General features: G+C 37.7%; 1 protein-coding gene across 2 annotated transcripts; it reads right to left on the bottom strand.

Moving 5' to 3' along the window:
* Positions 1–1,788: 1,788 nt before the first annotated feature.
* LOC127450307 (ADP-ribosylation factor 1-like) lies at positions 1,789–24,750 on the bottom strand. Of its 2 annotated transcripts, XM_051714287.1 has the most exons (6): positions 24,659–24,728; positions 23,139–23,261; positions 5,445–5,602; positions 4,020–4,130; positions 2,653–2,777; positions 1,789–2,499 (listed from the first exon to the last, which is right to left on the bottom strand). In XM_051714287.1, the coding sequence occupies exons 3-6, from the start codon at positions 5,590–5,592 to the stop codon at positions 2,338–2,340; spliced, it is 546 nt and encodes a 181-aa protein (XP_051570247.1). In that variant the 5' UTR covers positions 5,593–5,602; positions 23,139–23,261; positions 24,659–24,728; the 3' UTR covers positions 1,789–2,337. The 2 variants fall into 2 exon arrangements, with proteins under 2 accessions (XP_051570247.1, XP_051570248.1); XM_051714288.1 differs by lacking the exon at positions 23,139–23,261 and having other exon boundaries at positions 24,659–24,750.
* Between the last annotated feature and the right edge of the window lie 2,092 nt (positions 24,751–26,842).

Here is a 26,842-nt window from a genome sequence, read left to right as displayed (position 1 = left end):
CTAGCTCAAGTCCTCAAGGGTGCTTCTTAGAGTAGATTTGACAAATATCTGAATCCATATAGTCATGCATTGTTTTTCCTGTTGAAACCATAAACCCAGTCCTGTCACCAATCATCTTGATGGCAAATTTTAAACAGTTCCGCAGCGCCACATCAAGATAAACAAGATTACAACACAGGCACTCTGCAGTGCCACCAATAAGAACCACATTGAAAAGTTGGATCTTGCTGTTGTAATCAAAACAAGGCAAAATAAGTGAAACACAAAAATAAAGGAACAATAACATCAATTGTAATAGAGATCTCTTTATTATAGTGCATTTATCAGATGTTACAAGATGGGTTTTAAAAAAGGCTAAAACAAAACAAACCATTTTAAGTAAAAGTAAACAAACATATGCACTTTCCTTGCTTTTGCATTATTTTACAGAATTGTTTTGAAATTAAAGCTTCACATCTGAACAGAGGGTGGCTAATTGAAATTGGCAAGCTAAATACATTTTCATACTTAAGTTCATACACTTTACTTCTCATAGATGATGCTTTTTCAAATAAATCTTTATCTATCTGTATAATAATCACAACTAAAAGGCCAAAGAACATTATATTAGAGTTATGAAACTTGCTGGGGAGGGGGGGTCACACAAGGTGAAACATCACATTTTCCCTTGTGAAAGGTCAGTACATGGTTAGGACCTTTGGGGTCTTTCAGAACATGACCTTTACAGCATACAAGTTCAATGCTGTATTCAACACTACAGTTGCATATGGAATAAGAAGGAAAACAGAATGTGTTTGTCAGTTATCTGGGTTATGAGAACATTTAATGTACACGCCTATTAAAGTGAACATAGCCCCTCTCTCTGCTGGTGCTTGTTTCTATCAGTGACATGTTGAAATGGTGCATCAGGTAAAGCAACCACCAACAGATGAAGGAAGAAAGAAATATGATATGTGGGACAGAGAGGACAGTGGGTACTTCCCTGTCAAGTTAATATAGCTGGATGGAGGAGTTTGCATTTAACTGCAGCAGTTCTCTGAGTCTGGGAGGATCTCCAAAAGAAAACCATAGATAAAACCAGGTATACCTGGATTCAAGCATGGTTCTGTTTCCTGTGCAACTTCAGATCAGTCGCACTTTAGGATCAGTTGCGGATGTGCCTGGATGTTCAGTTTGTGGTTATGCATCAATCAGGCAAAAACATACTTGCACCCAATACAGCCTTGTCTAAACACTCAGATTCGGACTGTACTTCTAACACAAGAGACCACAGTAAACTGGGGTCAGGAAACCTTGAAAGAGACCATAAAAACAAAAAATAAAATAATCCATAAAAATAAAGAAAAAGATAAAAGGTACACTGCAGAGGGAGCAGAGCCCAAAAGGCCTCACTGCTCCTCCAGAAGATGCTCACTTTCTCCACAATCCCAAATACAGACACATCACTCCAGCCATCTTCTCTTACATGGCAATTTAAACACATGTAAGGCTGTTTGTGCCTGGGACCTAGTTTGATGATCATACTACAGCATTGCCTCATCAGTCTGCGTTTGAACACGTCACCACAGAGCTCTACAAGATTCAAGAGATCAGTAACGTGGTCAAAGATTTTTCCAACAGGTAATGGTATTAAGCCTTTTAACATACTAACTAAACTAAAGGTCTCACTGGCTTGTGCTTAAATGCAGTAGTGACGTGAGCTGGTTTTTACAAGAAAATTATCCTGGAAAGCTTCATGTGACATAAACTAAAAGCCTTAGCATGTTTTTCAAAAAACACAAAGAAGAATGGATGGAAAATGTTACTTTATTGTCTGATTTTTATTTTATTTTTTTCCTTCTTTTTCCCAACCTGATGCAGGTTACAATGAGTTATCAAATGTGGGGGTCAAAGAATGGCAACTCACACCTTGCAACACTTTAGTCATGCGTGATTGCTTTAAACATTGGGAAAATATCAGGCCTATAGTCATATTTAAGTGTATTACGTTTCAGAAATATTTAACATCCTGGGTAATTTTTTTGCGTGCAGAAAACCACGGGGATCAGGAGGGAGAAGGGAGAGAAAGAGAGAACCGTGCTGTACTCTGAGTGTCTATTTTGAAAGGCACAGCAACGCTGCTCCCACCCTCAGTACACACACATACATACACACTCACTCACTCACACTCTTGCATGTGTATATTAGACAGCACTGGACAGAGCCTCTGACGTTTACAAGAATGGACAAAAGAAAGAAATGAATAAACTGGGCAACCGGGTGAGACTGAAACCAGTGCTGTCTCCCTTTACACACTCGTACACACAGCACTGACACAAGAGGGGAGAATGGAATGGATCATTTAGCGTTTTTAAGCTGGTTGGAGAGCCAATCGAGCCCTTCATACAGGCCGTCTCCACTGGTGGCGCAGGTGGCTTGGATATACCAGTTACGGTGACGCAGGGAATGAAGGCCCAGTTTATCTGTGATCTCTGCTGCGTTCATTGCGTTGGGCAGGTCCTATTGGAACACAGACAGACAGAGTGGTGCAATCAGTTACTGAGCTTTTCAAAACTAAAAATGAATCAATTAGATGACAGTCAAAAAATAAACCAAATCTAAACTGGGGCTGCCGATGCTGCTTGCGTTAGGAATTTTGTATAGCTCTCTCACCTGTTTGTTGGCAAAGACGAGCAGCACTGCATCTCTCAACTCATCCTCTGCCAGCATTCTCGTTAACTCCTCCCTTGCCTCGTTCACTCGCTCCCTATCGTTACTGTCCACAACAAAAATCAGTCCTGTGAAAGAGACAGTGAGAGAATAAGAGAAACTGATTATGTACTATTAAACGATTAATGCCTGGTAAACTGTGTATTAGGACTGTACCAATACAATCACATATCAATTTACTGAAATATTATTTCTCGATATTGCATCGATACAGCAATTTTTTTTTACAGTTATTTGTGAGCGCATTCATATCACATTCCACTATTCTAAATAAGTTTAAAAACTCTGAAACGGGCATTTCTCTGTAGTCAGAACTGCTTCATTGTGCTGGACAAAAAGTGAACTGCGCAAGACAGACTGAAACTGATCACGCAGATTCACACTCCATCACAGATACACTGGGTCTCTCATGCATTTGTTACAGTTTCACCCTCTCTAGCAAACACACAATCTTTAAAGTACAAAATCATTTAATTTACTCAATAACATTTCAGAATTTCTTGTGAGCAGTGACAAGTGTGCTCTAATTACGATATTGTGATTCAATCTTGACCTTTGTATCACAATTAGGGATGGGCATACTCTAACCCTCAAAAAACAAGTGCCCAATTACTCGTAAATTAAAATGCATGTACAAAAAAAAAAAAAAAAATGTATGATACATATGTGAATCTTATATTTCATTTTTATTCACAAACGTTACCAAGAATGGTTTCAAAATAAGATAACTTCAACAAACTATGCTTTTCTTTTGGGCAAAAAATTAAATCATCAATCTGCAGTAATAAAAATGGAAAACAAAAAAGATTCAACAGTGAAAAACATTTGCACTCACCTGGAGCTTACTTAGAAACCAATACTGATGGCATCAGGGTGATGCACAGATATAACCAGAGTCTATATAAAGGCTATCACATTATCATTTCACATGATATTATTAAGAAAAAAAAGTGATGAAAGTTGTCTTTTTATAAAATGCGCTCTGCCTATGTTAAGAGTTTTCACACTCAAACACATACTGGTCTAATAAGCTTCTGAGTTCACTTCACATTTTTTTCCACCATAAAAGCAGATTCTCATCTGTTGGTTTGCATGACTCCAACAGTAACCGAATACAAATTAGAATTCAATAAGGATAAAAATATTACAAGTATTGCCATGTAATATAACTTGGCTTTGCTTTAAGCACAGATGCCATGATATATCTTGTTCTCTCATCCAACACCTCAACAACACGTATTGAACAATGTGAGGTATTGTGTGAGGCAGTTGGCGATACACAGCAATACGGTGTATGTGTGGACACTGACCTTGTGTGTTCTGGAAATAATGCCTCCAGAGTGGCCGGATCTTGTCCTGACCGCCAACGTCCCACACCGTGAAACTAATGTTCTTATACTCTACTGTCTCAACGTTAAAACCTGCACAAAGAGACAGGGGGCAAGTTAAATAATAGCTCAAAGAGACAAGGTCAGATGGAATGAGAGGCGAGAGGGCATGAACTGGTTGTCTCATGCTGGGACCCCACTCTAATAACACTAAAGCCTGAGGGCAAAGAATTTTACCACACACACACACACACACACACACACACACACAGAGCGGAGAAAGAGATAAGGATGGAAACACAAAGAGATGGAATGAGAGGGAGATAGAAAACAGCCACAATCACAGAGTTAAAAGAACAACAAATAAAAGAAAGAAAATATAGAAGTTCAACTTCAGCAAACGTTGCTCACTTTTCTATACTAGGACATCATGCAAATATATGGGCCCAATGTGAGTTCAAACAAGGAGAACAGGTGCATCTCTACAAAAGTGTTGCAGAACAAGAGCTTAAAAATGAAGAGTAATTACATATTTACACCAAATGTGAGACGAGTTTGCAAGACGAACTGTGGACGAAAGGTCTATTCACACCAAAACCAAGACCATCGTTTCTTTGGCTATATGAAAAGCAAATTTACTCCAGAACAATAGGTGGCAGTTAACAAAAAGCATTTTAATCCAGTACACCAAGTAGTGAGATTCACCTTTCTGCTGGTGTGACATCCTATCAGAGAAGCGGTAGCAAAGAAGAAAGCCAAAACATGAATTATGAGTTCGCCAGAATCCAAAGTCCAAAAGATGAGCAAGTTTTTTGCAAACCGTTCTACAAATAAAAAACCAAATCCATCTTTAATGCTGGTTTCCAGTTGTTCTTCTTTAGATGTGTACTGTTGGTTTGTAAAGTAACTTTAGTACATTGGTGCCACAAACAATCTGGATTTTGTTGCTGCAGCGGTCTGGGACACTTATCTCATTGGCCGGTCAATTTCTTTGCAAATAAAAAATCCTTAGATTGACAGCAGGCAATTTGTTGGACCCAGTGTGAAAAGCACCATAGAAATCCATTGTTCCGATACAAAAGCTTATACGCAACGAACATTCGCAATGCAAATTCAGGGCTTGGTGTGAATAGGCCTTTAATATCTGCAATGAAAAAAAAAAATCGCATTTTTCAAACACTCTTCCGATCTGCTATTCCTTGGAAAACAGGTAGGTCCACCCTAATCTCATGTCACTGGCATTGAGCCAATGATGCGGGCCACCCAACAAAAAAAAACTGCAATTCCGTTTGGTGCTGCTAGTGGCACAGAAATTTAAAAAAAAATTGCAGCCTTAACAATCTGAAAGCAAATGAATGTGAAAGACTGCATATTAAGAATGTAACAGGGTGTATCAGTGCTACAGACCGATAGTGGGGATGGTGGTGACTATCTCTCCCAGTTTTAGTTTGTACAATATGGTAGTCTTTCCAGCAGCATCCAGCCCCACCATCAGGATTCTCATCTCTTTCTTCCCAAAGAGATTCTTAAAGAGGCCTGCAAACATATTCCCCATGGTGGCAGATCTGTGGAGAGGAACAGAGAGGGTAAGTGGAGTTATATTGCAGTACAATAAATGCTTCATTTGAGTCCCATTCCGACTGACATTTGATCAAACTAAACAAACGACTTCTTAAACTTCTGCTGTTTTCTACTGGCAAATAAGAGTCCATGAGAAATGAAAGGTGATGCAGGTCATGACTTGCCAGTCAACCACTGTAGCTTTGAGTCTCCCTCTCAAACAGTTTATTTTTTCCTCTGCCATGTTCAATTTAAGTAAAAGAGTACAGTCACCAAATTTAAATAGCCTTCATTTTACTCCTTGCATAATAGTTTTGGTGAACTAATCATTTCTGTATCCTGTACAGCACCTATGCAGTTTTCACGTAACAAACGAATGGTGGTTGCGCAATGCATATGCGCAGCCAACAGAAGGTGAACGAATCACTCTCTGAGACTACTCGTTCTTCTGAGTCACATAAAAGATTCATTCAAAATGAATGAATCGTTCATGAACGACCCATCACTAGTATATATTAGACGCACCAACATAAGGCATAACACCGCAGGGTTGCTCCGATACCACAATTTTGGCTTCGGTACAATACCAGCCCAGGTACCTCGGTATCGATACTAACTCAATACTTAGGCAACAAATAAAAAAAATTAACAAAAAAATAATGTATTAAATTACACAGAAAATTACTTTGCTAAAAGAATTGCATTAAGTCTTATAGATAGAAATTATGCCTTTTTTAATTAAATGTTATTATCAAATTGTGTTTAATCAAATACATACTGTACAGCTTTAATCAAATGAAAACAAAATAATTTAACAATTTATATTAGGAATGTCCCGATACCATTTTTTTTTTTTAGCACTCGCCGATACCATGTCCGATACCTCTTTTTTTTTTTCTGAACTCAGCAACATTTTATTTCAATTTTAGCATCAAAATTGTGTTTAAATAAATAAATTCTAACTTTAATCAAATGAAATGTTATACCTTTTTCATTTAAATTGAGCTTTTATTTTGGCTGAGCTTTTATTTTGAAGTGTTTCTATGTTTTAGACCAAGGAGCTCTGACGTAATCATAGCAGATTCCCAATCCGGAAAAGCAGGTCGCTATGTGAATCACAGTAATTATTAAACCCCAAAAGAAACTATTTTAATAAATAAATATGTAGTCTGTAAATGACTCATGCTAAAAAGTGCATTAGCGCTCTGCCTACAAACAGAGCATGCGATGCTCATAATAGTGTTTTCTGTGTATGAGCCAAGGATCTCTAAAAGTACGAGCAGTTTGTGTCTCTATGCCTGCACAACATCCACAAACAAATGTTAAATAATCTCACTAGGACATGAGCACCAGTTAAAAGTACTGGCAGTACCGAGTACCGACTCAATTCCATTCCATGCGCTGTTTGTCTACAGTCAGAAGCTTGCTCACATGCGTATGTGCACGTGCTCTCTATAGAGCGCTCGTTTCTCGTAGTGAATGCAGCTGCACGCGTGAACATTTAACTGCGCTTCTTGAAGCAATATGGATGTAAACACAGATGTTAATGTATTACGGGAGTGTCAACAGACGGGACAAAACTCTGCGAGTCTTGACACGATATTAATGTAAGCCATTAATGTATTACTTGATGTAGACATGACAAAAATCTTATATCAAAATATCCAATCTGTGCGATGTGTAAATGCAGCCTAATAAACATGCTGCCGCTGTTATAAGCCTATCGTTAATATTAATCAAATAACAATATTGAAAAGAAAAAGAGAAAAGCACTCACCGTCCTTGGCTGGATAACTTTAGAAGCTTTAAGCCCAATAATTTCAATAACAGGTCTGCTTTTCATTCAAATTCTGACTGTATTGAATATTTATTATTTCACTGAATTACTCTTTTAATGTTTTTATATCATAATTTTTAAATGATTAATTGCTGCTGTTCCTAAAAAAAAAAAAAAATTGTTGACTCTGTTCTCTCTCTATTTTATTACTAATTCTTGAATAATTACTTAAACTTGAAGCAATGTTTAGGAGAAACACTTGATGGCTACATTATTTTAATTTGTTAATATTTATATCAATATTAAACTTTATTAAAAAAGGAGTGTTATCAATCACATATTTATTTATTTATTTTTCAGTGGTTCGGGTGCCGTGGGAGAAAAACACTATAAAGAGGGGCCACATTTTAAAAAGGTTTGGGAACCACTGCCCTAGGTTATTTAAACGCTCCCAACCAGAGATTGATGTCACTTATTCAATGGATACGGGTCTGGTACACTGTTATATTTTGTAGTTCGTGTGTAGCCCTAGTTTCACATGAAATTAAAGTTCCCGTTCAGTCCACGACACCTTGCTGAGCACCACGCAGACCCCGTCCATAACCATAGCAACAGTTGCACAAACCAGCAGACACAAGAGATTTTCACATTTACGCATTTACATTTATTTTTGCCACGTGCAGGGTTAGGTTAGGCATCTGGCGGACGACATGGTGCGCTCTAAAATTATATAAATTATGTTCTATGAAAATACACACCCCCATGCTATGGAATGCAACTTGCATAGTTTTCCATTAAATTCGACCTGAATCCATATCAAAGGACATGGATTATTTACTCCAGCCATCACTGTATATAGTGTGTATATGCAGGGCTTTACGTTAAGCACTGTCATGTGCTTGTACTTCAGACAAGTAAATTGGTCATTCACTTATCAGAGTAAAAAAAGTTGCTTGTCTGAAGAGTAAAAAAAAAGGACGAAAGAAAGAAATAAGCCTCCATTTCCATCATTTACAGCTATTAGAGATCACATTAAGAACAGTGCAGAAAGACTGTTAAATCTAGGGCTGCAACAACTAATCGATAAATTCGATAATTATTGATAATGGAAATCATCGACAACTAAGTTCTTGATCTATTAGTTGGTTATTTGCGGAAAGCACAGAGTAGAACCTGTAACTGATGTCACTTTACAGCCCGGTGAAAAATGTGTTACATGATGAAACTCATTTGAAAAACAACGGAGAGAAAAAACAACCTGAGAGCACTTTATAAAACACTTCAAAGAAGATCATAATTAGCACAGAGTTTAATGAGGACCGGTTGCAGCATCAGGTACCCTACACTGACAGAGGGCTTATGCTGTTTTATGCGCTAGCTGTTTCTCTCAAGCGCATCACTTACATTTTACTGCTAATTTCTATGTTTTATAATGTATACATGTTGTGAATTCAAAAGAGTGTATTTCAGCGTATTTAGCAAAACAGTTTGTTCTTACCACAAGCAAGTCTCTGTTAAACTCTAATGAGCAAGCAAGCTTGTGCATCCATGTCAATCAAACCGATCTCAATGGAGAAAGGGAGCACAATCATTTGGATTAAACTGTGCAACATCATACCACCATTTCAGTTTCAATGTAATCAATTGTGAAGATTTTTATGTTTTTAAAGTGTTTTGGTTTCTCCTCCTCATGTAATACAATAAGCACCGGGATGAGACTTTTAGTAAGTGAGTATATCTCCAGAGGGTTTAGATGACTGTACTATTTTAAACTGTGTTTAATGATGAATACAATGTATAATGATGCTAACGGTCCTGATATTTGAAAGTCCTGATAATGCCAAATGCAATGTCTGATTTCATACCATGGCAAACATTATTTTACTGGATATGCACATTTTTAAAAAGAATAGTTTAGAAACATGTAATCAGTGACAATACTGTTCTAAAACCTACAATATTAATTTAAACACTTAATGTTTGTAATCAGTGACAATGTACAAACATATGTATTTAACATAATTATGGATGGGCAGAATAATTTCTATTTCTATTCTGGTGTCACTATTGCCCTCTGCTGGATTTTTAGTCACACTCCATCCCCAATGAATCAATTTACTCTAAAATAAACAGTAATTTTTGTTAAGTTTTAGAAGGAAAGGAACTGTTTTACATATGTCCTGAAAGTTATAATAATAAAGATAATAAATTCAAACTGAACTTTTCATGATTCAGGCTTTGTTCAAAGGTTTTTGAGTAAAGAATTGTGAATTCCGTATCGTAAATCGAACCAAATCCTTACGCCCTTAATCATTTCTTTTTATATATATGTTTTTTTTTGTTTTTTTTTTTTATAAAATACAGGAAATAACATTTAGTTTATATGATTAATCGATTATCAAAATAATTAGTTGTTAAAATGGAAATTTTATAATCAAGTCTAAAGAGAAAGAACCCCTCAGAAAACAGTATTAAACGTCACTGATAAGGGCATTTATTTGCGACATGTTTGTCTTGCATTATCATCATTTTACATTAAATATAGAACATGACACACGTTATCAACGTTAGCTAATGTGCAAATAGTTACTGAATGTATAAGAGAAACCATAATAGCCTGTTCTAAACTAAATTCATCAAGTAAATATTAGCCAAAATATTTAAATAGTCAGCCCATTGATGAAAATATTTAGTCTATGGAAAAATGCGCTGAAAAGTGCCACAAATTTTGCAACATGCATTAGATACTACAAAATATGACAGCTGTTCATTTAACAAAGTTAGCCAATAACCATAAGCCTACCTTTCAAAATATTAGCTAGGATAAAAAAATAGGCATATGAGAAATGAAAAACTAATATAATGTCCTAAAACATTAAATCCACTCACAGAATAAAAGACAGTTTAACTAGTTTAGCAGTCTGCACTTTGTTGAAAAGTCCACATGACAGGCAGGGAAAAAATAAGTACACCTAGCCTACAATAGCCATTTACTAGGATACATTCAGACCATACATTTCTGATGAGCTAAATAAACATGTTAATGTGCTCCAGTGAAAGACAGGACATGACTCACCTCATGAAAAACACCTGCATAGCCGGAATAGAAGTTGCAGGCATGCAAAGATTTAAAAAGGACTCAAATGTAAAAATATCCATAGTGACTTGCAAGCCTGAGTTTAGAAAATTCATAAGTTAATATAGAGATAATATGCTGGTATTGTGAGAGGCCATTTTTCTGCACGTGCCGAGAGTGAGAGAGGAAAGAAGTGGGCGCTGCCTGATGTGAAATGAACCTTGTATACATCTGCTCCAGATATTCGCTTTTTTAAATAATTATATTATAATATTTAAAAAGTAACATTTGCATGACAGTAAATTAAGCGTGGCCCTTTGCAAAATTATAAAGTAAAACCTAACTGTGTAAACAAAACGTTGAGAAGTTTCATGGGGAAAAATATTTTAAAAGACTAGTAAATTCAATGTCGTATTGTCTTGCACATCCCTAGTATGAATTTCTCTCTTCTGAGGAACACAAAATTAGATTTTTGACAGAATATTAATCTCAGTCACTACTCAATGTCATTGCATCTTTTCTTTTTTTTCCCCCCCATACAATAAAAGTGAATGGTGACTGAAACAAAAATTTTCCCTAACATCTCCTTTTGAGTGCCATGGAAGATAGAAAGTCAGACCGGTTTGGAACAACATAAAGGCGAGTAATGATGACAGAAGTTTTGGTAACACTTTACAATAAGATTCCATTCATTAACATTAGTTAATGCATTAGGTATCATTGTCTAACAATGAACAATGTATTTTTACAGCATTTATTAATCTTCGTTAAATGTTAGTTACTAAAAACATACCATTTTTCAATGTTAGTTCATAGTGCATTAACTAATAGGGCTGCGCCCTAATAGTCGACTAAACCTTAGTTGATGAGAAGAGTCTTGGTCAACCAAGTTTTGATTGGTCGGTTGGTCGCAGAAAACAAAACTCCACAGGAAACTGATGAACACCGGTATTACCACTGGTTGTATGCTAAGTGGTACTATGGAGTAATTGTAATAGAGGTTTGTGCATTGAGTGAAAGATTGATCTTGGGATTTAAGAATCGATATCAAGATCGTACAAATGAAGATTGCAATTAATCGGACACACAATATTTTTACCCACACCTAGAGAAAAAAACTGCATTCATCAACATCAGATGGAGCTCCAGATAGATGAGACATGTAACAGGTCTTCGGGATGATGCATAACTCTGTTTTAAGCATTTCTCCTCACTCTACAGATGGAAGCATTTCACAAAGCGTTTTCTGCCTTTCTTGCTGTATTATGAGGGATCACCACAATATAACGAGACTCATCTCTCCAATGTTGCGCGCTTGCAATGATGACAGCTTAATTATAAGCAGGAGCCATTTTTATCGCAACGCTCTCTTACAGAGACGTGGTACAACACCATTTGCATGTCAAATTAACAGGTTTATACCCGTTTATATAGGCCTATGTAACATCTAAGTTCAGTTAATATGCGCTTCCCCACCGCACATGCTCACAAGCTGCTGAATGCTGCACGAGAAAAGGCGAGAGGGAGACACGAGAGGGAATTCCACGCATTATGAAAGTGAGACTTGCGGGAAGGATTAAAATTGTGCACAATCCCCGCAATCCTACGCTAATGAGCTAATTTTCGTTATTGAGGTTTTAATCGGGCTAATTGTCCAGTCGGGCAAGTACATTTTCTTTAACTTGCCCCTTCAAAAATCCACTTGTCCCGGACAAGCGTTAATGTCGAGCCCTGTATATGTATCTTTTTTATAGCCCACACAATATATTTTCAGTTACAGATGTCTTTTTGTGCGGTTTGACAGTTTGAATCAAATATATTCAAGGGTACATACAGAGAAATTGCATAATAAACGTCACTATTTCTAATCGTTAAGTTTGCGCAGTTACACCAGGTTCATACACTAAACTGCAAACTCATCAACGTCACTTTGTTCACTCATAGTGCAAATACCTTTATTAGATTTGTGCGTATGGTGACTAGATTCATAATTTTGGACTACGACCTGCACCGCATCGAGGCGTCCTGTGTAGTGCCCGATATTATCGGCCAATATTAGCCTTTCACCGATAAATCGGTATCAGCGTATATGTTTTCCGATATGCGCTGATGTAAAAACTTTTTTTTTTTTTTTTTCTGAACATATAATGCAGAAAACAATGCTTGGGGTGATTTAGAGTTAAGCGGTGTCTTCATGGTAAGCTAACTAGTTTGTGAAATTCATGCTGGAATCTTAAAAAACAATGACCCCATAATTTTCCCTTTTCAATATAACTAATATAACATTAACCCTGTCCCTGACAACCATGTCACTCATGTTTATCACATATGTTTGCTATGTTAGCCAGCTATAGTTTGTAAGTGCGGTCAGTAACATTGTAGATTGAAAGGTAAACATCAGAGCATCTTTTTGCAGCTCAGCAGACAACGGTGCGGTGGTGGATTGTGTCTGTTGAGTGTTGATTTCACACTACGTTGTTACCTAGTTGGTGAGACGCAATGCTGGAAAGTAAATAAACAACGTCCGTCTTTTACTCTCCGTGACAATGAGCTTTTAGCTAACGTGTAAGCTAATGTGTTAACGTATTCACCAAACTGTTTTGTTCAGGATTTGCAGTTTGGTACCCCCTTCAACCGAACAATTCCAGTTGTAGCATTTATAAAATGTAATATTTAAAAGTCTGGTTTTCCACCGTTGAAAGTTTCCCCTGAAATTGTATAGCAGAATACGGTGTAACACCGCTTGACTCGGCAGGTGTAAATGCTTTTTGTTTTACAACCTGCCCCTAATTGACTGGCAGTATTAAAACAGTCAGCATTTGACTGATATTAAACAGTACTACTGATGTTTATTTAGCTATTTATTTTATTCTTATTTATTCTTTATTTAAATGGTCAGCCATTGACTGATACTGAACATAGAATACTGATTTTTATTTAGCTATTTATTGTATTTTTATTTATTCTTTATTTTCTCAGTGTTCATTTCTAGAATTTGTTGACAATATATAATAATAATGTCAAATATTCTTTGATAAAAATATTTAAGAAAGCAGCCTTCTAGGTACCTTTGCATAGTCATATTGGTGTAAAATCGGTGCACAATCCACACAGAAAGGTCTGTTTTCATTCCAGCTAAAAAAAATTAGTATATCGGCCACCATATCGGTAATTGGTGAATTTTCCCCCTCTAAAATCGGTATCAGTCTCAAAAATCCCATATCGGTTGGGCTCTAGTCCTGTGTCTGATACATGTGCCTTGTCCTAGTTTTTAAGAGATCTCAGCTGGTAACTAAAAGGTTGAAGTTTCAAATCCCACAAGAGGCGATCCTTGAGCTACCACCATTTTTAGTGTGAAGCTAACTGCTCTTAACTGTTCAGAGCACCATGAAAGCAGGGTATGGTTCAGCCACATCTGTTAGTGTGGAAACAAGTAGAGCACAAAGCTGATTCACCATGTGAAGAGAAAAGGCAGGAGACACAGAGAAAAGGCAGGAGACACAGAGAAAAACAATAGGCTCAATGATGAGTTGAATACAGGATGCCACTGGTAGGAAGAATACAGGATGTAACTAGAAACCTGATCAACCTGTAAGAAAAGACACCTGCCCTCTGAATTAATCAGAGAGACAGAGAGAGAAAGAAGGCTTGAGAGACTGGCCCCCATCGATTGAGTTACACTTTAATCCAAACTGTAACTCAAGAGATAAACTGCAGTTTTAGACAATGGTGTCTTCATATACCTATTCAGACCAAACACACTTTGACATAAGAGTCATCTCTCCTTTTGTGCAAAACAAAAATAGGCAATTAAACAGATTGGGTTACCTAAAAAAAAAACTACATTAACAGAATTTGCTCAATTAACAGCATGCAAGAACAAAGTTACCCTTCACCATCCGTGTAAACAGGATGATGTGGCGCAGGAAGAGGCAGAAGATTATTCCCAGGGAAGTGACAATTTTTATGGAGAGTGGAGACCAAGCTGATCCCACGGACAAATGGGAATGACAGCTTACACTGCAAAACCTAATGAAGCATCATGTCATAACTGCATATTTGTAATGCCAATTTGAAGAAACAGCACCTAAGATTCTTTCAAAATACCAGAGAATTGCAGCAGTCCAACAACAAGAATACCTGTACTCTGTCTACTGCGTCTAATTGTGGCACAAAAGGTAGAAGCCAAGAATGGTTTGAGAACACACCTGTGTTGTGATGTCAGAGCTGAAGTAAAGTAAAGCCTCTGAGTAAAGCAAGTAAGGGTGGGGCTTCAGAATGCAGTGAGTTGGAACATACATTCCTCAAAAAACAAAACTACTTCACAAGCCTCAAACTATTTGAGAAACCGACATGAAAATGATTCACCCCACATGGAGACATACTGAACTGTCATTGGAACTGTAAAGTAGAAACAGGTAGGAAAAACTTCTTAAAAAGCAAAGATTGTTTTGAACAGCCATAGCATATGCTGTACCTGCCACAAATTAAATAACATGAATTATTCACAAGAACCAAAGAAGTTTAATTATTTAGTGCAAAAGGTGAATTGAGAAGCTCTTCCTAATGAGGCTGTTTTAGTCATTATAACTGCATCGTAAGCCCTGTCGAGTGAAAATAAAGCTGGAAATTCCAAATTAATGACACCCATATTACAGTTCACACATCTTTTACATTTGCAGTTATAATCGAGCGACAGCTGGTTTTTACATACTCAAGCTACACTCTTTATAGTCTGTCCAAGTGTACATGACACAATACGTAATTAAATATCTGAAGGATGACAAGCCCGGGTAGGGACATTCACGTCATCTTCACAGTGTATCTGTTCACTGTGAACCTGTTTTTGTCCACGTTGTGATAGGGTTCCACTTTTCAGCTATTTTTTGGAACCTAATAATAATTTAATATTAAGTTTAAAAAAAAAAATGTTTTTTTGTATAATAATAATAATAATAATAGTCGTCATTATAAAACAGTACATATTATTATAGTTAACAGTACAATATTTATGTGATATTACCTTAAAAGTACTGTTATTTTTTATGGAATGGTATGAAGAAAATGTTCCTTCTCACTGTAATATATCACTGAAAAAAGTGTCCTGAGATATCTCACCGGTCTCTGTGACAGCACTAGACTATGTAAACAGCAAACAAAAATGTGACTTCCGGCAGCAGATACATTCTTTGATCAGCCAATCAGAAGAATTTAAGGTGCTTTCTGCCTGTCAATCTTTTTTTACATTCTCCTAGTCTAATAGTTGAAGTGGAACATTCTGTTTTAAAGGTATAGCTAATATACAAATGATATGTTTTTGTAGTTGGCCACATTGGGCAACAAAATTTCATAAACGCATACCAGGTGGGAATTATACACATGGAAGACTGATGTCATAATTTCTTTTTCATATCACATTTACTTTCATATTCGTTTCATTGGTAGTGCCATCGGTTTGACATCAACTCAGCACTTGCATTACTTTCAATCAGTAGTTGTGTTTACACGGACACTTTTTGTTTTAATCATAATTAAATCATTCTGATTGATGATTCCGAATTTACCGTTTACTTGAACGCTACAAAAAGTGATCAGATTGATGTGAGCGTTTATATGTATCAAGCATCAGATCGGAACTGCTATTGTGACGCGTGTACACTGCACGATTATACAGCATTCCCTCAACGTTTGAAAGGGTGTTCACACTTGACTTTGATACAAATGAGGATAAGATGTTATGCACGACGGCTTGTAGTTTTAATAATCAATACATCATAAATAACAAAAAACATTACATTCAAAATGTTAAAATATACCATCTACTCATTTTCCTGCAACAATAAAAACATCCACCTTTGAAATATGCCACCTTTGAATTGAGCCCAGAGGTCAGTTCTATTTACCCGTTTCATGTGACATCATTATATGACCTCGATGCCATATACCGTACAGTATATGACCAAAACTCCACATACCTTCTGTGTGCTGCACTGTGGGATGCAACCAAAACAAGCAAAACTTATGTTTCTATATAAAGCTTAATAAAGACATACTGCTGTTTACATACCAGAGCCAAAATCACAGTCAACCAGCATGAAGGGGGAGAGCAGCAATTAAACACTTCAATATAAAATACTACGGCCGTGTAAGATGTGTGGCGATTGTAACACATTTTATAAAAAGCACTATAATGTCGCTGTACAGTATATATTTAATTGTAGGCTACTCAGTATACTAATGTTAGTCATTAAACAACACATAAGATTTTGAAGCACAGAATTTATTCATGCCACCAGAATACAATGTAAAAATAGTCATAATTACACAGCAAGTTGATATGGAAAATGCTGGATATTTTTAAATTAACTACGCTACAAAAGAGACAACATATATAAAACATACAATAGTAATAATTAATCATTTGCATAGGTTTGTTTGCTAAGGTTGCTTTCGGTGTTCTCTTTGTGAGCTAAAAGCAGATCTTACTTTCATATAGGCGGGATCATCGCAGACGTACATTTGTAACTCCTGAATGAGAGGGGTTTCCGGTGATATTCCGCTGGTTGTGTGCGCTCGCCAATCACACATAACACTGGCCGGCGTACGGAGATGAATAGTGAATAAAATATATTTAAGCGTCTGTGAAAGTCAAATCTGGCAACATTTCTGCTTACTTCAGACATGTACACTCTTTTCCTGGCACATGGCATGGATCAAAAGCAACTTTTGAATGCTTTTATTGTCGTCATTTCACAGGTGTTTCTCCATTCACCGCTGTTGCTGCTGTGATGAAAGTATGTCATTGTGCATGAAACATCATGACGCCATTACTGCGTCTGTACTGAACATGCGCAGATCGTCCCAGTTTCACAAAGCAATCCGAGCAAGTGTTTACCTGGCAAAAATTCTCTTTTCAAACGGATTAGAAAAGGTTTACCATCCAAATGAAATTTAAACCGGATGTAGCCAATTTAATCCGATTGACATGGTTACATGAGACGTTATTCGGATTGAGCTTCTAGTCTGATCACAAACGAATTACCAGGGTCCATGTAAACACAGCTAATGTTCACCTGTATGGCAGTTTCCCATTTATAGTGTGACCATGTTTTGCATGTGTGTACAGCAGTCATGGTGAATGCTCTCTCATTCCTAAAGACTTGTAAATGCAGTACTCTATGTTCTACAGTATAACAATAAAAGGCAGCATGTTCTTTGTTTCAGTGTTATATGCCACTTGTAACAACATCTACAGTGTTAGGGAAGCTTCGTTGAATAGCCAAACTACAAACTACTCATTATTTACAGAGTAGTAATCAAAAATATCTAACTACTGTGAAGCCTTTAAGGAATATTTCACCCAAAAAAGAAAATTCTCTCATCATTTACTCTCATGCCATCTCAGATGTGTAAATCATGAGAGAATTTTCATTTTTGGGTGAACTATCCCTTTAATGCAATATTTAGGCTCATAACAGTTGTCAGCTGTACTAGTCAAAGCCTTTGTTTTTGCAGAACACTGAAGGAAGACGTGTCTGTTTGTTGTAGATTTGATAATGCTTTTTAATGCATTGAAATGCTCTCATCCACTCTTCTGTCCAAAAAACCCAGTGTTATGAGGTTACTTTAGATTTGGACAGTAGCTTTTAGCGGAAAGCATATTTGGAATTACGCAAATGTGCAATAAGTGAGTCTAGATTGCTGTAAAATGAATGCGCTCAGCTCTGTTGGGCCTCATGTATTCAGATAGAAGACAAAGTCAGGCCTAACAGTCAAAAACATTCCTCAAGCCCCCACCTTCTAAGTCGTAAATCTTACTGATAAAATCACGCCAAAATCAAACAAAGGGAGTCCAAAACAGACTACAGATCCATGAAGCCTTGCCCTCTAAAGGATCGAGCTCTCAACTCCTATTGGATGAGGCACACAACAGAATGTCCCTCAAACAATTCTGAAATGCTTCCAAAGGGGCTTCCCGCGACTTCGTTCACCGAATACGGACGTAGCTTTTTGCTGCTCTCCGGTGCAACCTCGTGGCTTAAGGAAGTAATGTCCGACTTGAAACTGTAGCCATACAATCTCCATCTCGCTGGACGAGTTGAGATTACTCTGTGTTCAACCAAACACTCTAACGGATCCGAAGGAGACCGCCGAGCAATTCGCATCTTCATCCGTTGGCCTACAGAAGTGAAGAGATTAAAGATTTATCTTCCATCTTCAATCAAGTCGACATTTCTGAGTTCTCCGCCAGCCCGCCGCGAACCAACAGCCGTACGGGCCGCCGACAGCGCGAGGAAACGGCTCTCGTCATCACACGAGCCTCAAGGAACCGGGTCAAGGTTAAAGGACAGAGGAAAACACATTCTACCTGTGTCCTCATGCGATTCAAGTAAGAGGTTACGTCTGGGCAGAGATAGAATATTATAGCGTGTTATTCTTGTGTTTCAAGGTTTTTGCTTGTACAGTTTACGGACCGCCATGTCCGCTCATTATTAATACTCAGGGTATTAATTATCACGATTTTGTTTTGCTGTATTGTGGTCCAACCAAATTGGATTGTTGTGCATTTTCGCCATCGCGGGTGAGACAGCAACTGAGTTCATCCATTAGAGTCAAATAACACAGGACTTTTACGAGCCCCGCTCGTAAAACCGCATCTCTGAGTGATGAACACGGCTGCTTTATCTCCAGCTATCGCGAAATCAGCTTTCGGGCTGTCACTTAATAATCTCTCTCTCCCTCTCTCTCACTAACCACACTGACACACACACACACAATGATACACACACACCTTATGTGTTATAGGATTCTTTTTATTTCCATATCTAATCATATCACTGTTTAGTTTGTAGTTGTAAGTCGGAAGTTTATTGACTGCATTGTATTAATTATTAATTGATATTACTCCATAAATAAACTTTGTTTATATTACAAAGAAAAGTGTTTTGGTTTGTTTCGCATACGCCTGTGTCATGCTGACGGGATGTCAGTGCTCGGATTCAAACCTTCATTCGTTGTTTTTTTTTTCCCGAAAATCGATATTCTTCGGATGTCGATTTTCCTAAGAAAACAATCTAATATTGAGACTGTTTTAATATTCGGTTATTAGTCCCTGATTTCAGGGTGGTGCCCCGTCAATGTTAATCCTTATTAATATTCTATTGATTTTTGATAATTGATAATTATCTTTGAATTTGAATGATCAATAAGCTAGTGTTAATTTTAATTAATGTTTCATCGACGTTAACAATTAACAATTATCTTTGATAACTGTTGATTTAAAGGATTAAAAAAAGCTAACATTGATTCTCATCAATGTTCTATTGATTTTAATAATTAATAATTATCTTTAATTATTAATTATTGCTAATAACCAAACTTGCTCCTAAACGTAGCACACTACATTTACTGGAATCCCATATGAGGTTTTAATGAGTTAGATCCAATTAATTAATTTAAATATTGATTAATAACTACAGAAATAATTATTATTTCTGATAGTAACACTGATCTAAACAACCAGTAAAGCCCTACAGCTCATTAGCCTCACAATGCTTTGAATTTGTGTACAGTACAGAGAACAGAGCTGCGCACATACAGTAAGCACAGCGAGAAATGCGTTCAGACTATTTATTTCATTAAATCGAAGCCTTTATGGTTTTACACTCGCACTACATCATATCACAATTTCGATTTTATTTTCGATTAAGCATTCAGCCCTAATGCGCAGTTAAAAATACGTCACATGTCAATGGCCTTTCGGAGCACGTGCACAACGTACGTATATAGGCTACTTGCTGGACGAAGTTGAGCTACATTTGCATTATCAAAGTCTGTTAGTCCGAGTTCACACAAAAAACAAACAAACAATACAACGTTTACAATGACAAATTATTGTTTTAGTTAGACTAACATCTAACTTTTTAAGTCATCACAGCAACAAAGTTATGGCTATAACTTGACACAGAAAAGGTTTGCAAGCTATTTTATCACACTAAAACCATGTTAACCAGCATACTGTTTACATCTTATGGCTACATGTTTATGTCTTGTGATTATTTAATGTTTATGGATTGGCCCCATTCACTTCCATTGCAAGTGTCTCACTGTAACTGTTGTTTTTTTAATGAAAAGGAGGAACGATTTGAAATGATTTTTTGTGGTAATCAACATTATGCTGTCGACTGAGCTTAACTTGTATTGAACCCGGAATATTCTTTTAAGTGGAATTTAACTCTTCACCACTGTGACTCAAATTTTCCCACTGTGCAGCAATAAATAAAAATAAAAAACCATGCATCAGATGTGATTAATGCTGACAGATTCCCCCCCACCCCGGCTGTTTCAACAGACTGAACTAGTCATGCTGAAACTGAAGGCATTTAAGGTTAAGCCCCAGCTAGCCAATTTTCCCAATGATTTTCACTGTGAGCTTAATTATCATAATTACCGCCAGGCGGAGGGAGACGAAGCACACATTAGCGTCTGTCAGTGGGAGGACGTTAATCACTTGACCACTGGGACTCCCTACTAAATTAAAGGTTCCAGCAATGGAAAAGTAAACCGAGGCGGGGTCTTGTGTTCTCGTCAAGTGACCAAAGATCTTCCTCTTTACTTTAGAACAGACATGATGTCAAGCTGATTTGAACATTTTCATCGCACTCAGCTGCATATCATCACAAACGCTGATTGTAATCTAGTGATTCTGTCACCAAGCGTTTTTCCGGACTTTTTTCCAACACTTAAATGACAGAAAGCAGAGCCACAGCAGTCTGTTTTTATTGAATGTAATTTCTTAATTCACTGAAAGCTGAAATAGATAATACACAATCTACAGCAAGTCTTGGGGGGGCGGAATACACTTTCACAAGGTAAAGTTACTCTATGATTTGCACACCTGGCTTGTTTGCACATTTGTTTTGGAACCTTGTGCATTTTCTCCCTTGGTTCAGTTCGTATAGGCATATATGACCACGGCAATCGCACACAGACGGTTATGCTTAATTAACCGTGAGGGGCAGAAATCGTGAGTGTGATTGATGTACAATTAATTGTGCAGCCCTAAATTAATGTCAGATTTTCGTCACAAGATGATCGCTGAAACTATTTCAAATAATCCTGAATAACATGATCATCAGGTTTCGTTCATGCCAGCTGTAGTGCATGCAGTCATCGATGCTGAAGGAGGACATACCAAATTATGAATAAACTCTGGAATTCATGTTAATTCTTCAAATAAACTTTCCAATCAAACTATTATGCTGATAATGTAATTTGTGATGGAAAAAATAAAAGTGGTATCTTCGATATATGCAAAACTGAAGCATTTTAACAATGGAGGTAGACTTTTGAAACACACGTTATACATACAATACGTGCATGCATTCATGGGCCGGGGATGGGGGTGTTGTTTGGCACATTGATTAACAATTAAAATGTTAAATGTCACTTCATGTCAAAAAGGAAAGATCCCCTTTAATTATCAAACTCCAACTACATTCACAATAACTGCCTTGGACAGAACTTCACACATTAAACGCAGAAAATGTTTATTTCCCAGTAGAGAGTAGTAGCTACATTCCAGACATTTGGGAATGAGAATGAAAGACAGGTAACAACAGTTTGCTGATGTCTGAGCTGCTTCATTTAGAAAATATTGATCAATGCAATAGAAATACTACGGAATTGTGTACGACAGTGCTCGGGCTACTGAACAACTCAATATGAGAGATCAACACCTGCAATGCAACGGCCAAGTGAAGACACTTCCAGCATGAAAACTGATATTGCAATCAGGCATTGCATATGCTCATTAACTGTAACTTTAAACACATAGCCAACACTTTTTACATGTACACTGGATCACTTCTACCAAACACAAACCACAAATCAGAGTCAATAAATATGCAAATCTCTAATGAGAAATCGTTCTGTCCATGTGGACTGTTATAAGAGAAGTGAATCAGGCTGATGCATCAAAAGTAGGATACTTCACCTGTATACAAATATAATGCACATCAAAAGTGCAAGAATGGCCTCAAAAATGCCATCTGTCTAAAAAAGTTCATTTTTACCATAACTCATTTATAGACCATTTCAAGGACTGTTCGTTGGTGACGTCAAGTGACATCATTGTTATTTTGACTATTTTGCAGAGATGAGCCACTTCTATTAAAATTAATGGGAGAAATTGGAACGCCCAACGGCAGCCAACAGATCTGAGCGCAATCTGAGTTAAAGACGCACAATTTATTACATTAGTTGTGACAGAACAACACGCCCCTGTTGTTCTGTCCCGTGGATCATCGTCGCCCGTGGTGACTTTTCCCCGTGAGTTAGATGCGATGCTGAGGATTGGAGCACATGTCGCAGCCGACTGGCAAGGATGCCGGGCCGCCATTCCCCTCAAAGCCAGGCCGCTCATTTTAAATAAATGCCTCTCCGAGGCCTGACGCCACATCCACTGTGTCTGTCTCTCGCTCACCCCACCTAACAGTGTTGTCAGATTTTTCTGCTTATTTGAAATATGTTCTTTTATCATAATCTTGACCAACCGTTTTGGAGATTTCGGTCTTTCCCCATTCAAGTAGATAGGAGCTGCACTTTCATGCCGCTTGTTTACATAGAAAACAGCTGCCAAAACTGCCCAAGTGTGTTCCAAATACGGCCGCCGAGTGGACTGACTTACCTTGAACGAGACTTCGTAGAAAGGATCCGGAAATACGTTTGGACAGTTCTAATTCATTTGTTTTTTGTTTACATTCTTGAAATGGTCTATAAGGCAAATAAGGAAGTGAGAGCACAACAGAGCCTAGAAGGGAAAAAAAAAAAAAATCACATGACAAAATTTGATCCCATCCACAATTTTTACGTTGCGACAAACACACAGCCAATAAACCTTTTCACAGACTGTGATGACGCGTTTCCACCTTATTTAGCAGCGTAAATCTTGCAAATTTTTTTATGATACTTTTTCTTAAATATTGAGTGTAGGTTTATAACATAATGCTTATTGTTATATTACCCTGGGATTAGTTTCTAAAAATGAATTACCACAGCTGTGAGGGGGTTTCTATTACAGCTGCTGAGAGTGTGACAGTATTTGGCATCTTCTCCCATTTTACTGTCTTAATCCACCGCTCTCTATTTTTCCCTCTTCTGGAAAGTAATTCAAACGTACGAGTGGATTTTTTTCTTTTGGTCTTGGAGTAAATGGGTAAATGAAAATAATATTTGCTTTGATCTCCCATTCACCTCTGTTGAAGTTTACTCTGCAAACGTTTACTTCCGCTCTCCAAATCCCGGAGTGTGAAAAACGTCTATTATAGTAAGAAGTGCTTCATAACCTGAAATCAACACGTCAGTCATTCATAATTAGGATGACAGGTAGGCTAGGCTTGCTTACGAAACACACCTCACAACTGAACAGCATTAGTAAACGACAGCATGACGCTACACTGCGAAAAACATATGTACACGTAATGGCTGTGGTTTTCATAATTGAAGACTGAGCTTGGCTTGTAACTGAAAGGGGTTTAAATGAATCATCATTTATAGTGAACTTGTTTTGTAATGCGTGAACAACACCAACTGCAGCTCAGAAACACGGCCTAACACTGAATCAGATAACCCACGGTGACAGTGACTCTGAATCGAAGTACTCTGTTATGAATTTCTCTCACTCACTAGCAAAACGCTATCAACTAGACCGATCGTGTGAAAGTCAACGAATCAATGCACGCGCGTCAGTTTTGATTGTGAAGGAAGCGTTGTAGTTGTGTCGCGCGCAGGGTGTCAGCCGCGACGCCTAATCATCTGCTGCTAATGTGCTAAGGGCGCAGGCGAGGTAACAAGATCACTCTACTGTTTACTAGACTGCTACCTCTTTTGTCCAGACACTTCTGAGTAACTATACCACCTCCGTAAACAGCAAGTAAACACATTTATATGTATAAATGAGCACTGAAAAGGCCTGATTAATAGAATAGGATAGGATAGGATAAACAGGCGCGGGCTGGTTCTGCAGTTACACATCAGCTAAGCAAACATCCGCTCTTTAGCCTGCTAGCCTCCCTAACTAAAACGACAATTTCAAAACGGAGGTCTAATTCCCTGTTGGCCAAACGTGGACGGCATTACAATTAGTCGAGCGCACTGTAACATATGTCAGAATAACAACGCAAAGTGTGTTGTTTCGGCAATATTTACCTTTTGGAGCAGTTTCGCTACAATTTTCCGGTTCTCCTCCTCACCGCTAAAAACAAAATGGCGTCTTTCTCTAGTCCGAGGACAGTGGCGTCATGGGCCCCGCCCTTGCAAATCTGTTGTCCAATCATATTATCCAAAGTGTTTATGAAAGCCCACCCTGTTAACGTCGTCGTCCAATGATTGCCTCGTGGGCGTGAAGGCAGAGTCTACTGTGTACAGGCCGCCTCCTGCCATGTATAATGAAAGATGAGTCGACCTGTTTTAGCCAGACCTCCTTGGTTTTAGCAAGTGCATGCCCCTGATAAGGGCCTCATGTTGTCGAACCGCGATAACCAGAGGGCCTAATTACTAAGTAAATGGATAAATAAATGTGGGCTTGTGTAGGAGCGGGGAATTTTTAATATATAAGAGACTGGCTGCTTCGAGGATGTTTTAATGTATGAGGTGACACCCTCTAGTGGCAAAGATACTGCAGCGTCGCAGGTGCTCGTCCTGCCGTTTAATTGCCTACTTTGATAATACTATTAATAATAGGTCTTTTATCCGTTGTGCCTTTTGTATTCTCCTAAATCTGATTTGACACATCATTTATGGTTTACCTTCCATTGGGTTATCCACCTTATTTTGCAACGCGGAAGTAAGCTGCGGCTGCGTTTCCGGTGAATGTGAGAAAGCTCCGCTGGCAAATAACTAGAAGGTTATAATACCAGAGTTAGTGATCTGGGCTTATAAACTATCACATAACCACAGGATGAACAGCAAAATTATGTGCCAATGTCAGATACATTTCTAACGTCAGCAATTATAGTAAAAAAGTAAACCATTCACTTGTTGCTGTGTGTTGTATTGAAGAGACGGTAATAAAATCTGCTTCTTTCTTTAACGAGATTGAGACGATGCAGTGTTACTTTTCTCCATGTAAACCTCCGTTCATATGTACCTTTATAACCTCAGATGATGCCTTTATTTATTTCCAAAGGTGATGTTTCATAAGCCATGCTGAATGCGGATCTGCGTGTCTGTTTACTATACACTGCTAAGAAACAGAAAATGCTCTCTGAAAAGAATGGAGAGTAAAATGCGTTTAGTATTTTGCCAAAATGGAACAAGATGCAGTTTTGGTGCAAAGAAAGTTGAAGCAGCATTTTCCCGGTATTGTGTCAAACTCTGTTTCCCTGTCGGGATCTGTTTCCCCCCAGCAGATCTGTATGTGGGGAACAGTATATGACGGTAACATTCTCCTTTGTCAGAATGCGTTCCCCCGTGCACAAACCTAAGCCTAACTTACACTACCCTACCTACCATAACCCCATACCCTATCGCGGCTAGGGGGAAACAGATTCCGACGAGGAACACAATTCAATACAACACTGGCATCTTCTCTCTGCTGGTTGTGTAAAGTTTGTGGAGGCATGTCAGATGGCGCCCAGGACTGTCCGTGTCAGCGCCTGATTTAATTTATTCTGCCAGTGCAACAGTGTGATTAAACAATGGCAAAATACGATAAACGATAAAACTATATGCGCTCAAAACCAATGAGTTTATTAAAATCATAATTAATGATAATAATATGTCAACATTTATTGCCAGCCTGTAATATAAAGCAGCATAATGTAGTATTTTTGTATAGCTGGAAGTGACTTATACCGGAAGTTGTCCACATTCAATGTTGCTAATGTTGCACCCTTGTTTTGCTGAAAAATAAGGTGGATAGTTCAGTCTGTTTACATTCAGTGTACAAATGGAAAGGGCCTGGGTAAAAAATGTGGGTCTTAGTGTCCAACCTATATAAAAATGTAGATCAAATAAAAAAAATTAAATAAAAAGTAGTAAGACATACTATTAAGCTAAGTTTGTTTTCTCAAAGGAAGGGACCTATTTAAAAAAAAAGTATCAAATCATAGCATCAATAGTCCACTAGATGGTGTAATATGTTCTCATTAGCCCTTTTCACACATACAGCCTTTTCCAGAAAATTACCTGCAAATTTCAGGTTAGAGGTCATGTGTGAACACGACCTTTTTGAAAATACTGGTAAATTTTGCTCTGGCAATTTTTGCAAAGTTGCATCATTACTTATAACTTTCCATATTGATGGTATGTGTGAATAGCACATGTAGTACATTTACCAGTAAAGTCAACCAAACGATTTTCCTGTAATTTACCTGGATACATGTGTGAACA

Source organism: Myxocyprinus asiaticus, chromosome 13, assembly GCF_019703515.2.
Source record: "Myxocyprinus asiaticus isolate MX2 ecotype Aquarium Trade chromosome 13, UBuf_Myxa_2, whole genome shotgun sequence".
Classification (NCBI taxonomy): domain Eukaryota; kingdom Metazoa; phylum Chordata; class Actinopteri; order Cypriniformes; family Catostomidae; genus Myxocyprinus; species Myxocyprinus asiaticus.
Note: the sequence above shows the minus strand (reverse complement) of the source record. Positions and strands in the feature narration are given on the sequence as shown.